Below are 21,270 nucleotides of genomic sequence, written 5' to 3'. Positions count from 1 at the left end.
TTAGATAAACTATTAACTTTTATTAAACTATGTTAGGTAAACTATAATCTTCTCTGTCAGCAGTCATGAAGCTTACGTTCATTTTGATCAGCTAATCACAAACTTGATTATTTGACATTACTACAATAGTTTGCTAACATTTGCTAGCTAAGCTAGTGTATTCTTTAATGAAATCCAGTAGCCATGTTCACTAACAAGCTAGCAATCTTTAGTTAAACTATTAAGGTAACATAAATAAGGTCGCCATTGTTGACTGAGAGATGCCTAGAACTTGGTAATCTCATCAGTCTTTAATGAGCTTAACTGTAAAACCACATTCTAAGAATATGCTTATTTTGTTCAAAATCTTCTCCTTCATGTCTTCAGGCTCAACAAGGTCACAGTGCTCTAATATTCAGTGGAACATGATTGTACTGCCATTAAATGACGTATAAACAATAAACTGTGTGCAGGCTTTCAATGAAATCGACATGGAGCCTCATTTAGAGTGTGCGTACGACCACATTGAGATCTACGATGGGCGTGATGGGAAGGCACCCAGCCTCGGACGCTACTGCGGCTCCAAGAAACCTCCTCCAGTCACATCGACCGGGAACAAGATGTTCGTTCGCTTCTTCTCCGACAACTCCGTGCAGAAGAAAGGATTCGAGGCCTCGCATACTGCAGGTGTGTAGAGTGCTATTCACAGCATTCACAGCCAGCACTTAGAAATGAACCACCAGTTCTGTTAGAAAGCAATCACATTAAAGTGCAAATTAGGGTGTTTGGGGAATCAGTTCTTTTTTAGGCTGTTTGAGTTGACATTAATTATAAGTGTAATTGAAGTCTAAGAAGCATAAACTTCCTTAATTGCAATTTTGCTTTAAGGTTTCTCACAGCTTTTATTATGTGTAACGAAGCTAAGTAAGTTTGTATAAAGGCTCTATTGACACAATTTCAGCTTTTGACACTTTGTTCATTTAGCCATTTTGAACCAGAATTCTCAATTTTTTCATTGGTCAGAAGGTCTTCTTCTGGCAGTACGGTCGGGACAAAATGTCTTGTGATTATGCAGCTGTATATTGTGATTGTAATTTGCTTTACAGTATACTAAAACACATGGATGGAAGGATGGATGGATGGATGGACACGTAGCTAGCTCTTTGTTGAGATATTCTAATCACAAAGGCAATATTCTGATAACCTATTGATAACTGATGTTTTTAAAGCTCCAGTATTTAACTGTTGATTTGTCTCCAGAGTGTGGAGGTCACTTGAAAGCTGAAGTGAAAACCAAAGACCTCTACTCACACGCCCAGTTTGGGGACAACAACTACCCCGGTGCGTCAGACTGCCAGTGGGTGGTCTCAGCTGAGAAGGGCTACGGTGTGGAGCTCATCTTCCAGACGTTTGAGATTGAAGAGGAAGCCGACTGCGGTTACGACTACATGGAGCTGTATGACGGAGCCGACATCAAGGCCCCGAGGCTCGGCCGTTACTGCGGATCTGGGGTAAGCACTCAAACACTCTGTGTTTGTGATTTGTGGAATTTTGGTACAGCGTAACCTATAAATGAAACGAATGCAATCGAGTTTTCAAGTACTCATTCATGTCAGTTTAGCAAATATAACAAAGCAGTGGACTTTATGAAGCATCACAGACATTAATTATTTTGTGCCCATATTTCCTGCATTTCCCACAATGCAGGATTAGTTCCAAATCAGCCTGTGGTTTGGATAATTGCGAAAATTGTCCAGTAAACAGACTGATTAGGAACTACTAGCCAATCCATAGCTAAGGAGGTGGGAATAAGCATAGCACAAGAAGGTGGAATTAGCCTGAATACAAGTAGGAAAAAATAAGATCATATCAATGGTTCATGTTTAAGGTGTAAAGCGCCACCTAGTGTACAGATGTCCCCAAGCGACAACTGTGCATTAAATAAACCAGTCAGTCAGGAAATAAAATGCATCTTCAAAAAATAAAGAATAACGCCTTGCCAGTTCATATGGAATAATGTATACAAAATTCCATGTTTATGGAATTGAGCTTCTTTTAGATTTAAAGGAAGTTCAGAAAACATACAAAGTTTTCTCTCAGACCATTTCTACATTCTGTTTTGGAAATCTGAGCCACACAATTGCTTCATTGATGAGATTCGTTGCATGCCAAACATTACATTAAATGTTGAATTAACACAGGAAGCACAGCAGTAAACCCAGAGCCTCTTATATATTCTCTCCTCACAAGCACTACTCGAGATGGTCCAGTTCAGATGGATTTATTGTGCATTGTCCTTCAGCCCTTAGAGCTGAATAAAGAACAGCAGGACTTTCCGCTTCCTTTCTCAGAAGCTGTGAGGTAGAGCTAATAAGCGTTAAGGTGGCACTACGCCAAGTTTACAGCAGTAAGAGGGAAGGAGAAATGAGAGCCTGAACTCAATAGGTCACCCAGCAGCTTGAAATCATTTAGCTGGTCTTAATAATAAGGGCTGCTTGTTGGGGCTGATGGCTGCGTTTGCTTGATAGGGCCTGTCAGAGGCTGAAGGGTGACGGCAGTTTGTGCCGCACTCCGAGACCTGGAGCCATTAGGAAAATACCGCTTCTTAACTAAAGAGTCGTTTGGCTAATGAGGTGTAGAAATGTGTGGTAGGAAGCGCACTGATTCATTAGATACATATTAAGCAATCGCAATTCTCGCTTCTACTTTCTGCTTAGTGTTAAAATGTAATAAATATAAATCATGTTTGATCAAATGAGCATTTCAGCTGAAAGAATACTGATATAATGGTATACTGTAAAAAAAAAATATATATATATATATATATATATATATATATATATATATATATATATATATATATATATATATATATTCGAAATAGTTATATTGTAAACATTATTCCGCATCATCGATCAGAGGTATGAACTCGAGTCAGACTTTTTAAATAAAGTAAATAGTTATTAGCAATAAAAAGAGTACCGTTGATGAACTTTTGAATCCTCAATTCTGACTGGTCTTTAGGTGGTGATTAGTTTTCTATAACAGCGGCTCGGAGAGTAGTTCTGGTTGCAAGGTTTATATTAATGTGCTCATTTTAATACGTTATTGTTTCTATAGTCATAACTAATTCACAGGGACTCGTATGGCGAGCATTCGACATAATAAAAGCTTTCGCATAAATGTGTTATTTAACAAAGACGAACAGATAATCGTTGATATGGTGAAGCTTTCTGTAAGGAGATGTTTTCATTAACATTATATAAGTTTTCTTCCAAGTTTTCAGAAGAAAGGATTTTGCACTTTGTGGTTTCTTACTAAAATGACAAGCTGCAATTTTTTGTCCTGTTCACTTCAACAGAGAGAAAAAACTGAGAGTGTACTAAGCAAACAACTGTTTTTAGCTCTCTATAACTGTGTGTGTATAATTTGTTTTGCGAACATTCTGGGTAAAGTGTATCTGTTCATGGATAACTGTTAAGTACTCGAAGTACTCGAAGCTCTTTAATACATAAAAATTGTAAACATTTCTGTATTGTTGTAGTGTAAGAACAATAAAACACCTCAGAACATGCTGTTATTGGAAAATAATCAACTTCAGGATGGTAACAGATTGTCATCGATTATTTTCCTATAACAGCACGTCCCCAAGTGTTTTATTCCATACTTACTACACACCAATTAGTACCACTTTGCTGTTGTTTCATTTTGAAATGGCATTTAAGCTCTGACATTTTATAAGGTCTCGGGACTTGAGTGTCAAGCCTAGAGACTCCCTGGTTACTTTTTTTTTTTTTTAAATGTTCTGTTCTCACTCTTGGTAATAATAGTGATGCATTTTCATTCTATAACATGAACTAAAAAAAGTGGGACAAAATGTGGATGTTCAATTTTTAAGAACAAACCAGACACAAATGAGGGAAAAAAGCATTCCAGCTAGGAAAAATCCTTTTAACAGGTCACATTTAAAAAATATTAGGAGTTTCCGTTAGCTACAACTAGAACTGGCAGAAATATCATGATATATAAAGATATTTAACAATGCACAACATACTTTCTTTCAAGCAATAAATTAATGTAATAAAAGGGAAAATTAACTATTTGGTCGAAACTTGCTTTAAAATGCAGCTACTGTGAATAATGGGTTTAGTGTTTTAACACTGCTAAAAATTAACACGTGATCTCATCTGATTTGAAAACGTGTAGTTTTGAGCTGAAAACTGTGATATTCTGCCATTATCTTACTATGAAATTTGGGTAATTCTAACGTTCCTGTGTATTTCTTCCTGTGTGTGTCTGTGTGTGTGTGTGTGTGTGTGTGTGTGTGTGTGTGTGTGTGTGCGTGCGCGCGCACATGTGTGCATGCTTTCAGCCTCCTGAGGAGATCTACTCGGCCGGCGACTCCATCGTCATTAAGTTCCGATCAGACGACACCATCAACAAGAAGGGCTTCCACGTGCGCTACACCAGCACCAAGTTCCAGGACACGCTGCACTCACGGAAAAAGTGACCCCTAGTGGCCGGGAGGGGCCGTGCAGGGCCCAGGGGGAGGAATCGAGGCGCCAGGCGGAGGGCGCAGCCCGTCGCTCGGAGCCCCCCGGCCGCCAATGCCAGCCGCAAGAACGATGCCAACCGCACCTCAGTAGCTCGCAGGGGCTCTGGCGCCCCCTACTGACTGTGAGGAGTAAAGCCATTCCGCAGTAGACCTTGTTTTTACCTTTTTTATGATTATGATTAATGATTGGGGGGCGGAGTTTGGGGTAGGAAGAGGGGACTATATTTGGATTAGAGGAATATTTGGGGTATAAAGTGGGGCCATCATGGATGGGGGGGAATGAATAGAGGAGTGTAGATGATCAGTATATGATCACCCTTGGATTCTGTTTTTTTTTTTTTGTTTTTTTTTTTTTAATGAGCCGAAATGCAATTGCAACAAACACACAAATACTTACGTACACATGCACGCACACACAGACACACACACAGAGGGCCCGCAGGATCTCAAGCAGGATGATGGAGCATTCAGATCTCATCGAGCCAGACAGCAACACCACAAATGGAGAAAGAAAGGATTGATGGAAGGAAGAATTAAAGGGTGGATTTCTTTTTTTTTTTTTTTCCCAGGGCATTATGGGAGACCTCCATCTTTTTCACACACACACAGTTGTGCCCGGCTGGTTTCAAATCCACTACTTGAGTTACTGACACTGTTTGTCAGACAGATGCATGTAACAACAGGAAAAAAAAACAGCAAACGGGCCATTTTATGTGACTGCACAAGCCTTTGTAATATTTCTTTTTTTTCCTGGCTAGTCATCCAGGAAGCTTCCTTCCATATTAGCGTTATCGAGGAAAGTTTTAAAAAAAAAAAAAAAAAAAAAAAAAAGACACAGTTATCGTATTAAAATATTAATAAATGAAATGTGGCCCATGTCTGTTGGCTGTTAATTGCTTTTCCATAAAAATGTGCAAAAATGTGATTATTTTGACGTTAAATACACAATCTTTTTAGGCTTCTGTTAATGTGTCTCTGTCCCCAAATCATGCTAGTAATTCAATATGCTGTGGGTGCTTTTATATCAAGAGCAAATTATATTTCTCAAATGAGATTCAGTGCAAATAATTTATTTCATCTGTTGAAATTACATGGTACTCATGTCTCTCTCCTTCATTGCCTTCAACATTACATGGTTCTCCATCTTTATTTCCTAGAAAATATGCTGTACACTCTCTTAAATGTATTTTTTAAAGCCTTAGTGCTTCCCATTAACTTTCTCAATTTGCCTGTTCTATACCTTCCATCACTTTTTTGATATAATTCAGTAATATGTAACACGCATGGTTTAACTTACCCCTGAACATCGTTGTTTTTTTAATGTCTAATTCCTCTTGGCTGTCTTTTCTGATTATATGGATTGTTGTTTGGGGCAAATGAATTAGCACAGTGCTAAATTCACTATTTTTCCTTTTAAAAATCTGTCAGTGCTTTTGTAAAATACTGATTTGGCAAGTATTATGTATGAGCTCAGTTTGTGAATATCACTAAGTAATTATAATAAGTAGAAGATGACACAGGAAATGCTAGCTACAGAACCTGCATGCAAAACTAGCCAGCTAGCTACCTTTGCTAATGTTACTGATATATTTTGGCAAATATTTTTTATATTTGGCTACTGTTAAATGAATCTTTGGGAGTATGACCATGTAAATCAATTTACTGAAACTAGATCTCACTCTTGTCTACCAGAGGCAAATGAAAGCTAGCTTTATACCAGTTAACTAGCCAGTTAGCTACTTTAGCTAAAGTTACTGATATTTTTGTCAGGTTTGGCTTCTGTTAAATAAATCTGTGAGGATATGACCATGTGAATCAAGACTCAGATACTCAAACTTGATCGTATTCATGTGTCTACCTGAGACAAATGTGAGCTAGCTGTCTAGCTCCAGCCAGCTAGCTAACTTAGCCAATGTTACTGATATATTTTGGTGTTTTTGGCTACTGTTAAGTTCATCTTTTTTTGAGTGTGACCATGTAACTCAAGATTCAGATACTGAAACTAATCTGATCTACTGATCTCACTCTTCTCTCATAGCTTTCTAGCAAATAACCAGCTAGCTAACTCTGCTAATGTTATTGAAATGACAGTGTAAATCAAGACACTGAAACTTGCTATCACTTGTGTCTACCTGAGGCAAATGTTTGCTAGTTTTCTAGCAGTTGACTAGTTGGCTAGCTACATTAGCTAATGTTCCTGACATTTTGACAGGTTAGCCTACAGTTATATCTGTGAGAATATGACTCATGTAAATCTGAATATGAATATGTAAATCAAGACCCAGATACTGAAACTTGATCTCACTTATGTGTCTACCTGAGTCAAATGTGAGCTAGTCTTCTAGCTGTTAACTAGCCAGCTAGCTAACTTAACTAATGTTGCTAAAAAGTTTGGCTACTGTTAAATACATTTGTGAGCATATGACCATGTAAATCAAGACTCAGATACTGAAACTTGATCTCACTGGTGCGTCTACCTTAGACAAATGTGAGCTCGTTTTCTAGCAGTATTAACTAGCCATCTATGTAACTCAGCTAATGTTGCTCATGTATTTTGGTAGGTTTGGTTCCTGTTAAATTAATTAAATTAATCTTTTTTGAGTATGACGATGTAAATCAAGACTCAGATACTGAAAATTGATCTCACTCGTGTGTCTACCTGAGACAAGAGTGAGCTAATTTTCTTAGGGTTAACTAGCCAGCTAGCAGGAGGACATGAAGGCTAGAGGTTTACAGATGTTTGAAGCCATTTTTCGCTGTTTCCTGAGCATTCAAAACACATTAAACAATGTATTATTCTATATAGCTGTTCGGGGGTACTTTAAATGTATGTGGTGAAGCTGAGCTGGATTCAGATAGATGGTTAGAGCGTATAAAGTGTGAAACAGCTCCACTGATGTGAATTAAGGTGTGGATATAAGAGTTACAGGAGTTTTGCCTCCTACAAGTCCTCAGTTGCCTTTTAAGCGTTTTTTTTTTTGTTTGTTTGTTTGTTTTTGTTTTCTTTTTTTTTTTTCTTTTTTTTTTTATAATACCTCAGGCTTCGGATATTATTGTTATTTTTTTTAAACTGGTCTAGGCCCAGCTTTTGTCCAACAACTAACATGTATCAACTTGGACCAACGTAGTACCTCTGAAGAAGAGCAAGGCTGAGTGGTGCTTCTGCAAAAATGAGCCTAATCAGTTTTATGGACTTAGCGCTTGGTGTATGTTGTTTCCATATTTCGAGATATATATCCTTGAGCAACAAATGTTTTCAATTTAAATGGTACAGTAGTAAGTCGATTTATTGATATTTAAAAGCATTATATCTAGCTCAGTATGATTTATATGGTTCTAAGATACACAGCATATTAAGTGTTACTGAGGGCAGTTGGCAAGCGTTTAAAGACTCAGTCCTTGTTGCTTCCCCGCTTTGCAGTATTGATTCATATGTCAGGCAGTTACTACAAAATGTAGCTTGCCATCCTCCAATAATGGTACAGGTGTACCAACTGTTCTTTCCTTCTCTCACTCATTCCAATCTTGTGTTTTCCAGTCATCCAATCTCAGTGTAATTTGTCCGAGCCCTTTTCAGGGGCAGAAGCTGATTACAAGGCCTGTCAGGCTGGTGAAGGTGTGTATGTGTGTGCACTTGTGTGTGAGAAGGTACACAGACCTTGCCTAATTGGTCTGGAGCGTGCCAGCCTGAGACTGAGCCTCCCTCTGAATTATTTACCAGCCATCACCTGATTTTTCCTCCTGCAGAAATCCTTTAGAAGGCACCTGGCAAATGTACTTTCATCTCATGCTATGATCTTATTTCGCTCCGTGTCTGTCTGTCACATCTTCCGAACTCTTTGAGTCTCAGGTTCAGGCTGTATTCTTCCTCTGACTCACTTTGGGACCTGCTTAATTCCATTTACTTGACAGTCACCCCTTGGGCGAACTGGTACATCGGTTGAGGTGGTGAACATCTTTTCAAAAGAAAAGTCATATAGTATGAATAGCAATGACAAAAAGGAAATTTAATAAAAGTGCTACTTCCCTCACCTTGTATACAGACAGTTCTGATCACTGCTTTTATACCGATGCGACGTTGGTTCCCTGAACGTCAAGCAACAGTCTGATGCACACTGACTTACCAAATCTGTTGAAGTTTTCACCATGATGCATTTGTATTAAATGTTTTATTCTAGTTAGCTTTTTGGTTTTAGTGGTGGAACACTTCTGCTAATGCCCACCATAACATTGTGGCTTCAGTAGAATTTATAATTTGCCACGAATAGTGTTTCTAATGTCTCTTGATTTGTAGATAATTCATAATCTTGTGCAAACAGATGTGTTGTAGCGAGTACCTAATCCAACGTGGACGAATAAGCTACATGGCTCAGATCTGTCTACTTTAACACATGTACGGTTGATCTAGATGCCCTAATTGATCAACATCACTTATCAAATATGGGATATGTTTATGCCTTTCATTATATGTATGTATGTAAATATGTTTGATTGTTGTATTCAGAGTACACTAAACCATAATAACCTGTTGAGAAATAAGGCTTTGTGTAATTGCACACACATGATGCAATTTATTTATATTGTATAGCTGATTATGGCTGATGTATTTGCACATAGTATTAACAAGTGCATCTATTTCATAAAGTGTTATTTTCATTTCATTAAATGCCTCATTACATTTTCTTGATATTGAAACCTAAAACTGACTTCTTAAACTCTAAACTAATCAAGGATTGAATTTTTTAGTATAATTCTGTAATGTATATAGAAATTGCTAGTTACTATAGATGGTGATTATCATTTTAGAACTTTGTGAAAATTTCATATGTCACTCATTTCATATGTATGGAATAAAACCCTCGGGCACATGCTGTTATAGGAAAATAATCAACAACAGGGTGGTGTGATGTGGCTCGATATGAAGTGGATTTACTGTTACCACCGTGAACATGATTGATTTCCTATAACAGGACATCCCGAAATGTTTTATCCTTCTTATACCAGAGCAGTTTGCCAACACAATGTTTTATTTACTAAACAACATCATATTTTTTTTAAATCAATTTATAGTGATGTTTAATGTAAAGTTATGGCCATTTTTATATAACAGCATTTCTCTCTCTCTCTCTCTCTTTCTCTCTCTCTCTCTCTCTTAAAGGTAAAAGGACAAAAATTCAGCTTGTCATCTTAGCTAGAAAGTGCAAAACCCTTTGTTCTGAAGACTTTCCTGTGTCAGAAATTTAAAGTTGTGGAAGTGCTGATACTGGAGACTCCTTCTAAAAATATTAAATAAATGTCTCCTTGCAGAAACCTCACTATATCAACAATTACATGTTTATAACCCGTTCACCTGGAACCTTATCCATAAAAGTTCCTGTGCAAGTCAAGTTGCTACTATTGAAATGATATTGTGATAGAACGAGCACATTAATATAAACCTTGCAGATGTACTACTGTCAGAGCTGTTAATACAGAGAATTAATCAAGACTGACCAATCAGAATCAGGAAATTAACAGAGCTGTGGTATAAAACATCAAACCTGTTCTTAGATACTCGGTAGGTTATTATTTACACTGTTGTTTGCTGATTTATTGTAAGCCATGTTACTGATTATGAGATTTCTTCTTGTGACAGGAGGACAAGTTCACAGGAATTTATGTTCAATTTAACACCAGCTCAGTTCTTATAACAGCACGTAAAGTGGTGGTATACTGCAAACAATAATAGAACTAACTCTCAATTGTCAGTGCAGTACATTTTATATTTTTAACATTTACAGCTTTTGGCAGACGCCCTTCTCCAGAGCGACTTACAGAAGACGGTATCCATACTGTCAGTGTAAAGTTGCATAGTTTGAGTATTTGGCTCGTTTTTCAACCTGGAAATAAATAGATGGAGGTGGCGGATTTCACCTGCTGCTTCCACGACTGCAAGCAAAGAAATAACCCAGAAATTAAACTGTCTCTCCATGCAGTGAATCTAGCAGCCATGTTGTATTTGGTCTCAGAAGATAAGACACTAAAACTAAAACCGCTGCATCTTACTGGCTCAACATTATCTTGTGTTATATATATTTTTCTTTTGTTTGTAGTATACCACAAGCTTTATATTGCAATCCACCTCCAAACACCAGATGTACACTGTACGATTTAAGCTTGTTTTTAAACCTGATTTGTGTCAGGGGTCATTTGAGGACTGACTGAGCTTTTGCACGATTAGATTAGCTATGAATTTCTGATTGTCCAAAAGTTTGGTTACCAGTCGTCTTCGACAATCACAAACTGATGAACATGAATAAACTGGTCCAAAGAGCACGTTTGGAATAACCCAAGTGTACGGAGGTCAGGTTGGTTGAGCATGATACAGTATTTCTTAAGCTCAGTGCCATAAGGTTCTACACTGCAAAAAATGTCACCTTAGCAAGTGGAAATATCTTGAATATAGTCAGATTTATCTAGTATTTCCTGTTATAAGATTAGAAAAAACAATTCTAATATTATTAAACTCATTTCTAGACATTTTACTCATTTCAAGCTTATTCATTATTAATTCTTATGATAATTCTTCTTTCTAGAAATAAATGCTAAAAATTAGCAAAATGGTTTTCCAAAAGAACAAGACAGTTATAAGCTTGAAATTAGTAAAAAAAAAAAAAAAAAAAATCTAGAAATAGGTTTAATAATTTAATAGCATTCTGGCCAATCAAAATCCATGTTCTATTTACACTCTGACAGAAATGAACAGAATTGAAGCCTCAGTTCTGGAGCTGGAGGAGAAAGTAAATGTTAAATGTGCTAATGAGAGTAAAAATTTACAGGCCCGGTACTGTTCTGACTAGTTTTACAGTGTATAAACATTGTGGCACTTTAGAAAGTCTTCAGCACAGGGGAAAGATAATATTGTGTCTAACATCAGATAACATTAGCTTTAAATATTATTGATATTAGCTAGCTACACTCACCGTCCACTTTATTAGGAACACCTGTACATTCATGCAGTTATCTAATCAGCCAATCATGTGTCAGCAGCACAATGCAAAAAATCATGCAGATACAGGTCAAGAACTTCAGTTAATATTCAAGTCAAGCATCAGAATGAAGGAGAAGTGTGATCTCTGTTACTTTAACTGTGGCATGGTTGTTGATGCCAGATGGGCTGGTTTGAATATATTTCATAAACTGCTGATCTCTTGGGATTTTCACATACAACGGTCTATAGAGTTTACACAGAATAGAGTGAAAAATAAAAAGCATCCTGGTGCGGGGGGTCTGCAGGCTGAAACACTTTGTTGAAGAGAGGGATTAGAGGAGAATGACCAGACTGGTTCAAGCTGACAAGAAGTCTACAGTAACTCAAAGAATCACTCTTTACATCCGTGGTGAGCAGAAAAGTATCTCAGAAAGCACAACACATCAAACCTTGAGGTGGATGAGGTACACCAGCAGAAGACCACATCAATTTCCACTCCTGTCAGCCAAGAACAAGAATCTGAGGCTATCATGGTCACAGACTCACTGAAACTGGACAGTTGAAGACCGGAAAAAGACCAGGTGATTTTTTTTTCTTCTAATCTTCAGCTGTCCAGTTTGGGTGTGTCTGTGCCCATGATAGCCTCAGATTCCTGTTCTTGGCTGACAGAAGTGGAACTCGATGTGACGTTTCCACCCACAGAACTGTTGCTCACTCAGTGTTTTTGTTTTTCACACCATTCTGTGTAAACTCTACAGACTGCTGTCTGTGAAATTCCCAGGAGATCAGCAGTTTCTGAAATACTCAAACCCGTCCTTCTGGTACCAACATCCATGCCATTATTAAAGTCACAGAGATCACACTTTTTCTTTCTGATGTTTGATGTGAACATTAACTGAAGCTCTTGACCTGTATCTGCATGATTTTTTGCATTGTGCTGCTGACACATGATTGGCTGATTAGACAACTGCATAAATGTGCAGGTGTACATGTATTCCTAATAAAGTGGACTATGAGTGTATATGCAATATACATAATAAACCGAGGTTTCCAGTGTAACCAGGGACTGAAGGTGAGCTAGTAGACATGTAAAACATTTGTGTTTCAATGTTGCTTTACAATGAAATTCCAAGGTAAGATATCGCACTTAGGAACAGCTTTAGTTTTTAAAAATTGAAATATCTTAGATCTTAGAGAATACAGTGAGAAAAATAAAACCTATTGAAAAGCATTTATGATTATAATCTCGTCTTGCTCAAAACATGCTCAAAATATCTTTCTTTGCTGAAGTAAACCATTTATTATGTATTCAATGAGGTTAAAAGTTGAGCTTAGTAAATAACAGCCCGATAGAATCTTATAGAAATAAACTGTACATCAGGGATCTTCAATCTTATCAACAAAGGGCCGGTGTTGCTGCAGGCTTTCATTCCAAACAAGCAGGAGTCACACCTGATTCCACTCATTTAATCAGTTCTTCTTGGTCTCCAATCAACTATCAAGTGTGCCTCCAATTTGGCTGGAATAAAAGCCTGCAGCCACACCGGCCCTTTGCGGATAAGATTGAAGATCCTTGTTGTATGTGATATTACAGAATAATAATGATCTATCTTTGGTCACTCTTCAAAAATTCACTTTCTAAATGTCTCAGAATGAATTTAAATTTGAAGTAAGGTCTTAATGAAATATAAATTTCAGAATTTTAGAGTTTTGGAATGAGGTATTACCGAGTAACAAGATTTCTAAAGTCTTACACTGTCTCCTGAGTCCAACAGATTGACTAAGCTGATCTCACACTAAATGTAATGAATTTATAATGAGGGCATGTAGGTTATTTTTTTTTTTATATTAAGTGGAAAAAACCATTATAGCGATTAAATCAAAAGAAAATTTCGTGGTCATTTTAATAGAACTTATTTTGGGGCCATGTATCGCAGACATGTTAGCCTGAATTCTGTTTGTAATTGAGTTCGACTACACGTTCACCTAATTCACTTCACAGTGAGTGGTATTTTTTTGTAAATTGTATGTATTTTTATGTAAAGACATGCACAAGATAGTGGAGTATTACCTATTCTGACATATTACATAGACCTAGAGAGCTGTTGGTGCACTTTGAAGCAACTGTAAGAAAATTCCTCTAGCAAATCCTCACTTTGGACCAGAATCGTTTTAGTGCTTACACTGTAGCATTGGAGCATCTATAATACACGACCTGCATGATGAATCTTTAATGGTGATCTTTGGGCTTGGGCATTAATTATTAACCAGAATTGATGGGAATGTCCAAATAAAGTCCAGTAAGAGCTTTATTTAAAATGAAGGTGATTGATAATGGAATTGGAAAAGAGACATAAAGGTTTGAATTTTAACAGCAATTGAATTCATAATGAAATTTATTAAATCACTGAATTTATAGCACTGAGATATATTGCTTCAAAAGCCGAACATCTGTGTTTATTTGTTTTGAATTAACCTCCTTGAAATTCAAAGTAGTTTTATTTTAACGTTTGGAGATTCACTAGTTAAATTCAGTTTGCAAAATTCACTTTGAAAAAAGTGAATGGAATGAGAGATCCATCAGTTCATTGAATTCCAAGCCTAATTGCTTTTGCGTATCCGTGTGTAGCCTGGATGCTTAACTTGGATTGATTGATTGATTGATTGATTGATTGAAATTTTTTTTTATGCTGCCACCTAAATTTGACTGGTTGAATCTGAGCACTGGATTGAGCAACCTGAACACATTATTTCAGTATCTGAAAACTGAATTATTGAATCTGAATTTGTGGACACTGAAAAAAAAATCTAATCCCTAATTTAATCTGTAAAAACTGAAATTAAACTACTTTAAATTTCAAGGAGACTGATTCAAAAGACAAATGTGTGTTTTTTTAAGTAATATACTCTATTTAAATACTAAGAGTTCAGTGATGTTTACATTTCAGTATTAAGAATTCAATGGAATTCAATTCAATTTTAAAATAAAATATACTTTTCTCCATAATTGATCACTGACAATTTGGACATAAATCTGTAGATATCAATGCAAATATGAATATTGCATTTAACTCAAACTATTTGGTTTCAGTTCAGCTATATAGCCTGTGCTTTAAATAGAGTTCATTCCTTAAGTTCATTCCTTAATGTATGAAAATAAATATAGCAATATGTGCCTTAGGGGTTGCAAGATTACTACTACTATTTTTACTAGTCGACCAATAATTAAAAAAAAAAATTGCAGACTAGCTAGCTTCGTCCTTTCCTTAGTTAAAGCAAAAATTTCAGGATGTCCCCCTTTTAGGTTGTTTTAATTGTGCAGCAAAGGTTGTGTCAAACTGCACTTCAGTTAACAGCTAAATACAGGGTACAAATTAAATTTCCAGTTATTTTAGGTTGATCTGAGTGAGTGAGTTTAGATAGTGATGTGCAACCCGTGGCTCTGAAACCACTCTTTCACACAGTATTGGTTATGACGGAATTCACTCTGCCACAGTGGACAAATTTTATTCGAATTTTATTTAGAATTGAAGGAAAACAAAAATAACTGCAGGAGGAATTCCTTTGGAAACACGCAGGAGTGGGATTGCATTTCATGCAAAGTGATATCAAAGTGTTAACAGTCCATTAAAGCTAAAGGGGAAAAAAAGATTTGTCATGTGCAGTTGACTGTAAAATTGGCTTCATCTAGTTTGAAATGTTTTCAGACTAACAAAGTACATTTAGACTGTTTTCTTTACCATCTGCCTTGCTATTTTTTCCACTGACTGATAGGCTACCACTTGCTAAACCTTGGAATTGTTATTTCCTTTTTTTAAATCAGGAACATAAATGTAAATAAGGACTCATCCCACATTTTCTGTGTAAATAACAACCAACAGCCCTATAAAAAGCTTTCCTTAGTAAGGAGATGTTCTGCGATGGAGAACATTGTGAAATCGAATCTCTAAAACAGGGACAGGTGAAAAAATGGGTCAAGACATTTGAAGCAAGCTGTTTGCACTTATGTTTCGCAGTCATATCCATCACAAAATACAAAAGACTGTAAATGCCCTCAAGGTGAGTGTATTGATTTGATATATGAGAACCAATAGCATAGCATTTATACAACACATTGTATAAATCATTTTTAAAAGGAACAATTCAACAGAAACATCTCAACTACTCAAGTACAGATTTACAGTGATATAAAACCATTAGAACAGCTTGTTGGTCAGTTTCACAAAACAAATCATTATACAAAATACTTTTGTGGTTTGTACTTTAAAACACAACTTCTAACCTATCGATGGTTACACAGTACCATCAACTGACTAGATTTAAAAAGGTTTTATTTCATTTTATAAGAACACCGTCGTCAATGTCAAAACTCCAGTTTCTTTTCTCAAAAGCAGAGCTGCGGTAGAGTGACATTTTGTCAATAATATTTTAGAAGTCAAACTTTTCTTCAGCTTTCCCATAGGATGGAGCTGGAGCATACCAAAATACTTTTATTATTCCATTTACAAGACTTTGTCAGACTTCAATACTGATACAGGGACAGGTTCTTTGTTGTTTTTTTTTAATAACCTGAGGTAGACGGCATATCCACAATCTCCCTAGACCATCTTTTTTATTCTTATTCATTAAAGATTCAAAGAAAACATTTCTGGTCTACTTGAGGAGTTCTTTAATAACAGATTTGTTTAACTGACTGTGTTTATCAATGTGTACATTCGTCTTCCCCACGTTCGCTGCTGACACTTAAAGGAAAAGTCCACCCCGAAATACATTACATGTTTATATTGAAAGATTTGTGATGTGCTTAGTGATTGTCGTGCTGATTTGTTGGTGGATGCTGTATTTTCATTATTGCCGTGAGAAGACAGCGAGTGTGTGCCGCATTGACGTCACAGGAGGACATTGCCAGCGCAGTAACAATAGTTTCAATCTCAATCTCAAACATATGGCCAGGTATCGGTTTTAGATCCTAAAAAAAAAAGTACAAGAGTTTCTTTTCTCACTTACCATTTTCCAGCAATGTTCAATGTCATATTCATGAGAAATCTAACATAGATGTAATGGAGACAGCAAATGTTGGTCTCAAAGTCCCAGGATGCAAAGTAGCTATACGAAGCAGTCGTGACTTGGCTAGTTAGCGACCTATGAGCTGACAAGCACAATGCTGCTGATGGGCTAAAGCTCTGCTACATCGCTATATTTAGATAGAGATGAAGTGAGGGCTAAATCCCACTGGCAGCATTGTGGGTGATGTAGGTAACCGTTAACCAAAGTGAAAACAGAACACTGTTGATGAGAGAAGTTTACACTAAAAAAAAAAAAAGTCAATGCAGATTATAAATAATAATAATATGCAAGTTATTCATGGTGGATCTTTCCTTTAAGGTGTCCCACAAGGACCACCCTTTAATTTCAACAAAACAGTATCATGTATTCTGTATCATGTACATCCTAATAATTTACACACCAAATACATTCAGTGGCTGTGTCACTACACAACAGTTCTGTCTTAATTCATTTGGATTCTTCAGTCTTTTGGCTAACAGATCAGTAGACATCTCCATGTCTAAGTAATAAGTGAGCTCCAGCTAGTGGGGATCAGTTGTGATCCGGTCCACCAGAACAGACACCCTGAGAGCCCCACCGCAAGCACCACCAGGCTGGCTTTGAGAACTGCTCGGGGTGGCCGAGTGAAGTGTGAAGGCCCCATTGTGGCTAGCAGGGCTGTGGTCACAACGAGGGTAAATAATATTGAGATGGCAGTGTTAATAGCCACAATCTGGCCAAACTTTGAAAAAGGCATAATCGTGCAGAAAAACAGTGGCACGGTCGATATCACTGTCGTGATCGCGCTAGATACTATGGCAACTCCAACGTGATTGACAGCTTCCAGTGTTCGCCGCTGACGCTCGGTTGATGGGTCCTGTGAGGCACAGAAAAGCACGAAAAGCCTAAGAGGTGCTTGGTTAACTATTAAAAACTCTTGTGTTGGCTTAGTTTAAAAATTATTCTTGTGTCAAAGCTGAAAAGTCTAAAAAAGCAATGTAGCCAAATATATTGTTCATGTTATCCCAACAAAACTGCAATCCAATATTGTAGTCATGTCAGAATGAAAATAGCTACAAGTCCTCAGTGTATTCAGGCTCTTTTAACAAGAAAACCTGTTCTAGTTTTAGCCATAATACATTGACAAGAAGAGAAGAGCAGAACAAGGTATGAACGTACTATAAATGGATTTATGTTTTTCAACTTACAAATAGATGTGAATGTCTGTTTGGTGCCCATACCGTGCTGTGACTGACAGTCCCCATGTTTTCTGTATCTCCAGCGAGCAGGAAGCCCTCAACCAGGTGCAGACAGTAATCCACCGAAGATCCAACTAAGATGGAGAGAGAGATTGCCTCCACTGCACCCATCTCCCAGCCTAACCAGTACATCACTGCCACCACCATACACACCACACCTGAACATGGGCAGATTTAATACAGATACATCACTCTTAGCCTCACTCAATCTCACTTAACACCAAGAATTCATTTAAATGGCCATGTAAGATATCATATACAGTGCATATACACATCAATTTATCAATATATCAATTTAAATATGTTATATTTTTTTATAAATTAAAAATGCAAGTATTAAAGATTATAATAGCTGTTGTTGCTGCAGTATTTATTGTATACATAACATGAATTATTTAGTACAGATTTAAGGTCTAGTTTGTCATATTTGATGTCTTTACATGCTTTTCATAAGGGATGTCACAGGAAAATAATTAACAACAGGGTGGTGTGATGAGTTACTGTTACTACCCAAAAGACGATTATTTTTCCTCTAACAGCATTTTTTTTTTAAATAATTTGAATTACAATTTTTACATTACAGTTCTTTACATTTATTAATGAATGACACATCTTACTTTTATCTGTTTATAGTTACATTTAATGCTGACACTGACACTGGAGACTCTTTCCACAAATGTTAAACATCTCCTTACAGAAATTACCATATGAATGATTATATATTTTTCTTTACTAAATAACAACATATTTTTTTTATTAGCCTTAGATTATGTGTAGTGTCCACCATACAAGTCCCTGTGCAAGTTCTTACTATAGAAATGATTTCATATCCGAATGAGTGCATTCCTATAAACCTGTGAGTTGCCTGGCAGCCGGAACTTTCTTTATTTGTCTTTTGATCAGTTGCCCTGGTTAATGGGGAGTGTCTTTTCATTTTGGAAAAAATAAGGAATCCATAAGGAATCCATTAGTAGTGATTATATTTCCCCATTGCACATTACCCTTTGGTTTGGTATATTACATTAACATATAAATTAACTGAAAGTAAAAAGAGGCATGAAGGGTGAATGGTCTCTACCACCAATATATTCACCCCATGAGGAACAAAGATCCAAAATTGAATATAATATAATAATATCATGATATCACAATAACAATGTTCTATTGAGTGAAAGTATATATCCTTTGCTAAAAATGTACATTAACTGGACACTTTAATAGTGGAACACCTGTACCCCTGCTCAAATTTATGCAATTATCCAATCAGAGAATCTGGCAACATTCTTACAATCTTCAACTGCCTAATTTCTGCCTAGAGTGTGTTCCCACTGTAGCCTCATGTTCAGTTCTTGACTGACAGGACTGGAGCCTGATGCTGTCTTCTGCTGTTATAGCCCATCTGCCTCAAGGTTCAAAGTGTTGTGCATTCTGAGATGCTTTTCTGTTCACCACGGTTGTAAAGAGTGATTATTTGTTACCTGTATCTACATGATTTTATGCATTGTACTGCTTACTGGATAATTGCATGAATAAGCAGATGTAAAGGTGTTCTATATTCTTATTAGCATTAGTTACATGTTTGAGTCTCAAAACTACTGTTGTTGCCTGTTATTTTCCAAACACGTTTATCAGTGTGGAGAGGGTCAAGGGCACATTGATGAGTCAGGTTTAAGGGAAGCCGAATGTCTCTTACCCAGAATGCTAAACAGGATAGGCAGCAACAGTAGAGGATGGACAGTAAACACTGCGACGGATGCTATACAGATGGCCAAGGACAGGAGCAGACTGTAAAGCGCGCTCTCCACACCTATAGTTAGGAAATCAAGGAATGAGACAGACATAAACTAGAAGGATATGTTGAATTTAAACTTGATAACTTGACTAATCTAAATAGTAATTTAAAAAAACCCACAATTTTCTTTATTTATTATAACCATTAACAAAGATAGACTCATTATAGACTCATCCTAGATCATGTATTCTCTCTCTTGCAGCTATCCCCCTTCTCCCTCTTTCATGCACCTATGATCTCCATGAATATCTGCTTCCAGTGCTGGCAGGTCTGGAAGCCCCGTCGCAGAGCTGAACTTTGTGGGAGAGATGCTAACTGCTCCTTCAGGAAGCTCTCCCACTGCAGGAAATCCGAGTATGCCTGAAACGAGGACTTTCCTTTGTAGGTGGTCTGGGTTTTCCAAGACAAGCGGAACAGAAACAGGAAAATATAACAATTCAGATTTACTCATGATGCAATATTAAACAATGAATGTTCCATTAGCCATGTTAAACTCACTGATTCAAAAGCCATGGAGATCCAGTGTACTCGCCCGCCCTGCATACCCACTGCACCATGGGAGAGTTGGCCAGGCAGGAGGTTGGGCTCAGGAAGAGACTGACACTCAGGGTGGAGGAGAGGAAGGATAGATTTGAGACTGTTGCCTGAATCAAAAGAAGAAATGGGACATGGTGAATTAGAATAGAAGAGGCGTAAGCAAAGAATCAAAGAAAGATTTCTTGCCTGTGTGATTAAACTGTATGTTTAATTACAGTTACTGCTTGTACATATGTCTAAGCATGAGATAACATGAAATAATCACAGCATGGTCTTTTTAAGATTAAAGTGCTATTTAGCCAATTTTTCTGGATGCCTTTGCATCATTTTGTAAGGAATAAAGCACAACAGGATGTCCCATTATTGGAAAATAATCAACGACCGGATGGTGTGATATAGATCGATGGAAAGCGGAGTTACTCTTACTGACCCATAGTTGATTATTTTCCAATGACAGCACGGCCTGAAATGTGTTATTCCTCTTATAGCACATTTCTTGTGTGCGTCAGCATGTGTATATGTTTGTCTTTTCACCTGAAGGCAAGCACTGTGCCCCGCCAGGCTTGACAAGCTGTGTATTGGCACTGATGGCTTTGCAGAGTCGGCACAAGTGACCAATTTCATTGAAGAGATCAAAGTCAGGATCGTAGATCACACTGCCCTTTGTAGGGGAAGGCAATGAAAAATAATTACAAAAATGGTAGTGTAGTCTAAATCAAAGCCAACTGTGCACAGTGACTTGATGAAGATGACATTACAGCAAAAAAGAGTTGAAACTCTTCTATATGTAAATTTACACATATGAAATGCATTCATTATTTACTTTCAGGATTTAGTAATATTATAGCTAAGGCAGCACAACAGTGGTTCTCCATCCATCATCCCCAAATCACCATGGATTACACATGTTGTGTAATTTTATCTGATTCTATCTGATTCAATTTATCAAGTGTAGGGAAAATGTAGAAATGTTAAATGGCCCTAAAACTGAGTGAAACCCAGTGATGTAGGTCATTCTTCTCTGTGGCCACACATTGACAAGCACACCCACCAGTAAATTAAATGTAGTCACAATGTGTGAAATGCAAATGATACTAATTACAGCATGTAGCTATAGACAGGTGACAAATGA

The 21,270-nt window shown here is 37.0% G+C and overlaps 2 protein-coding genes across 4 annotated transcripts in view; one reads left to right on the top strand and one right to left on the bottom strand.

Annotated features, from left to right (window-relative positions):
• Positions 1-9,221, top strand: part of bmp1a (bone morphogenetic protein 1a) — a 62,184-nt gene extending 52,963 nt beyond the window's left edge. For both annotated transcript variants that reach the window (XM_034306648.2, XM_034306647.2), the window contains exons 18-20: positions 453-666; positions 1,240-1,490; positions 4,352-9,221. In XM_034306648.2, coding sequence (XP_034162539.1) covers positions 453-666; positions 1,240-1,490; positions 4,352-4,489 — 603 coding nt within the window. In that variant the 3' untranslated portion in view covers positions 4,490-9,221. The remainder of the gene's footprint in view (positions 1-452; positions 667-1,239; positions 1,491-4,351) is intronic.
• A 5,783-nt stretch (positions 9,222-15,004) lies between these two features.
• The window catches only part of disp3 (dispatched RND transporter family member 3), a 41,345-nt gene continuing 35,079 nt past the window's right edge, over positions 15,005-21,270 (bottom strand). For both annotated transcript variants that reach the window (XM_053236475.1, XM_026925905.3), the window contains 6 exons: positions 20,673-20,799; positions 20,100-20,245; positions 19,832-19,991; positions 19,503-19,616; positions 17,792-17,967; positions 15,005-17,427 (listed from right to left, as the gene is read on the bottom strand). In XM_053236475.1, the coding sequence (XP_053092450.1) occupies positions 17,071-17,427; positions 17,792-17,967; positions 19,503-19,616; positions 19,832-19,991; positions 20,100-20,245; positions 20,673-20,799 (1,080 nt within the window). In that variant the 3' untranslated portion in view covers positions 15,005-17,070. The remainder of the gene's footprint in view (positions 17,428-17,791; positions 17,968-19,502; positions 19,617-19,831; positions 19,992-20,099; positions 20,246-20,672; positions 20,800-21,270) is intronic.

The sequence above is a fragment of the Pangasianodon hypophthalmus genome, chromosome 8, assembly GCF_027358585.1.
Source record: "Pangasianodon hypophthalmus isolate fPanHyp1 chromosome 8, fPanHyp1.pri, whole genome shotgun sequence".
NCBI lineage: Eukaryota > Metazoa > Chordata > Actinopteri > Siluriformes > Pangasiidae > Pangasianodon > Pangasianodon hypophthalmus.
The sequence above is the reverse complement of the archived record's forward strand: the minus strand, read 5'-3'. Positions and strand labels throughout refer to the sequence as shown.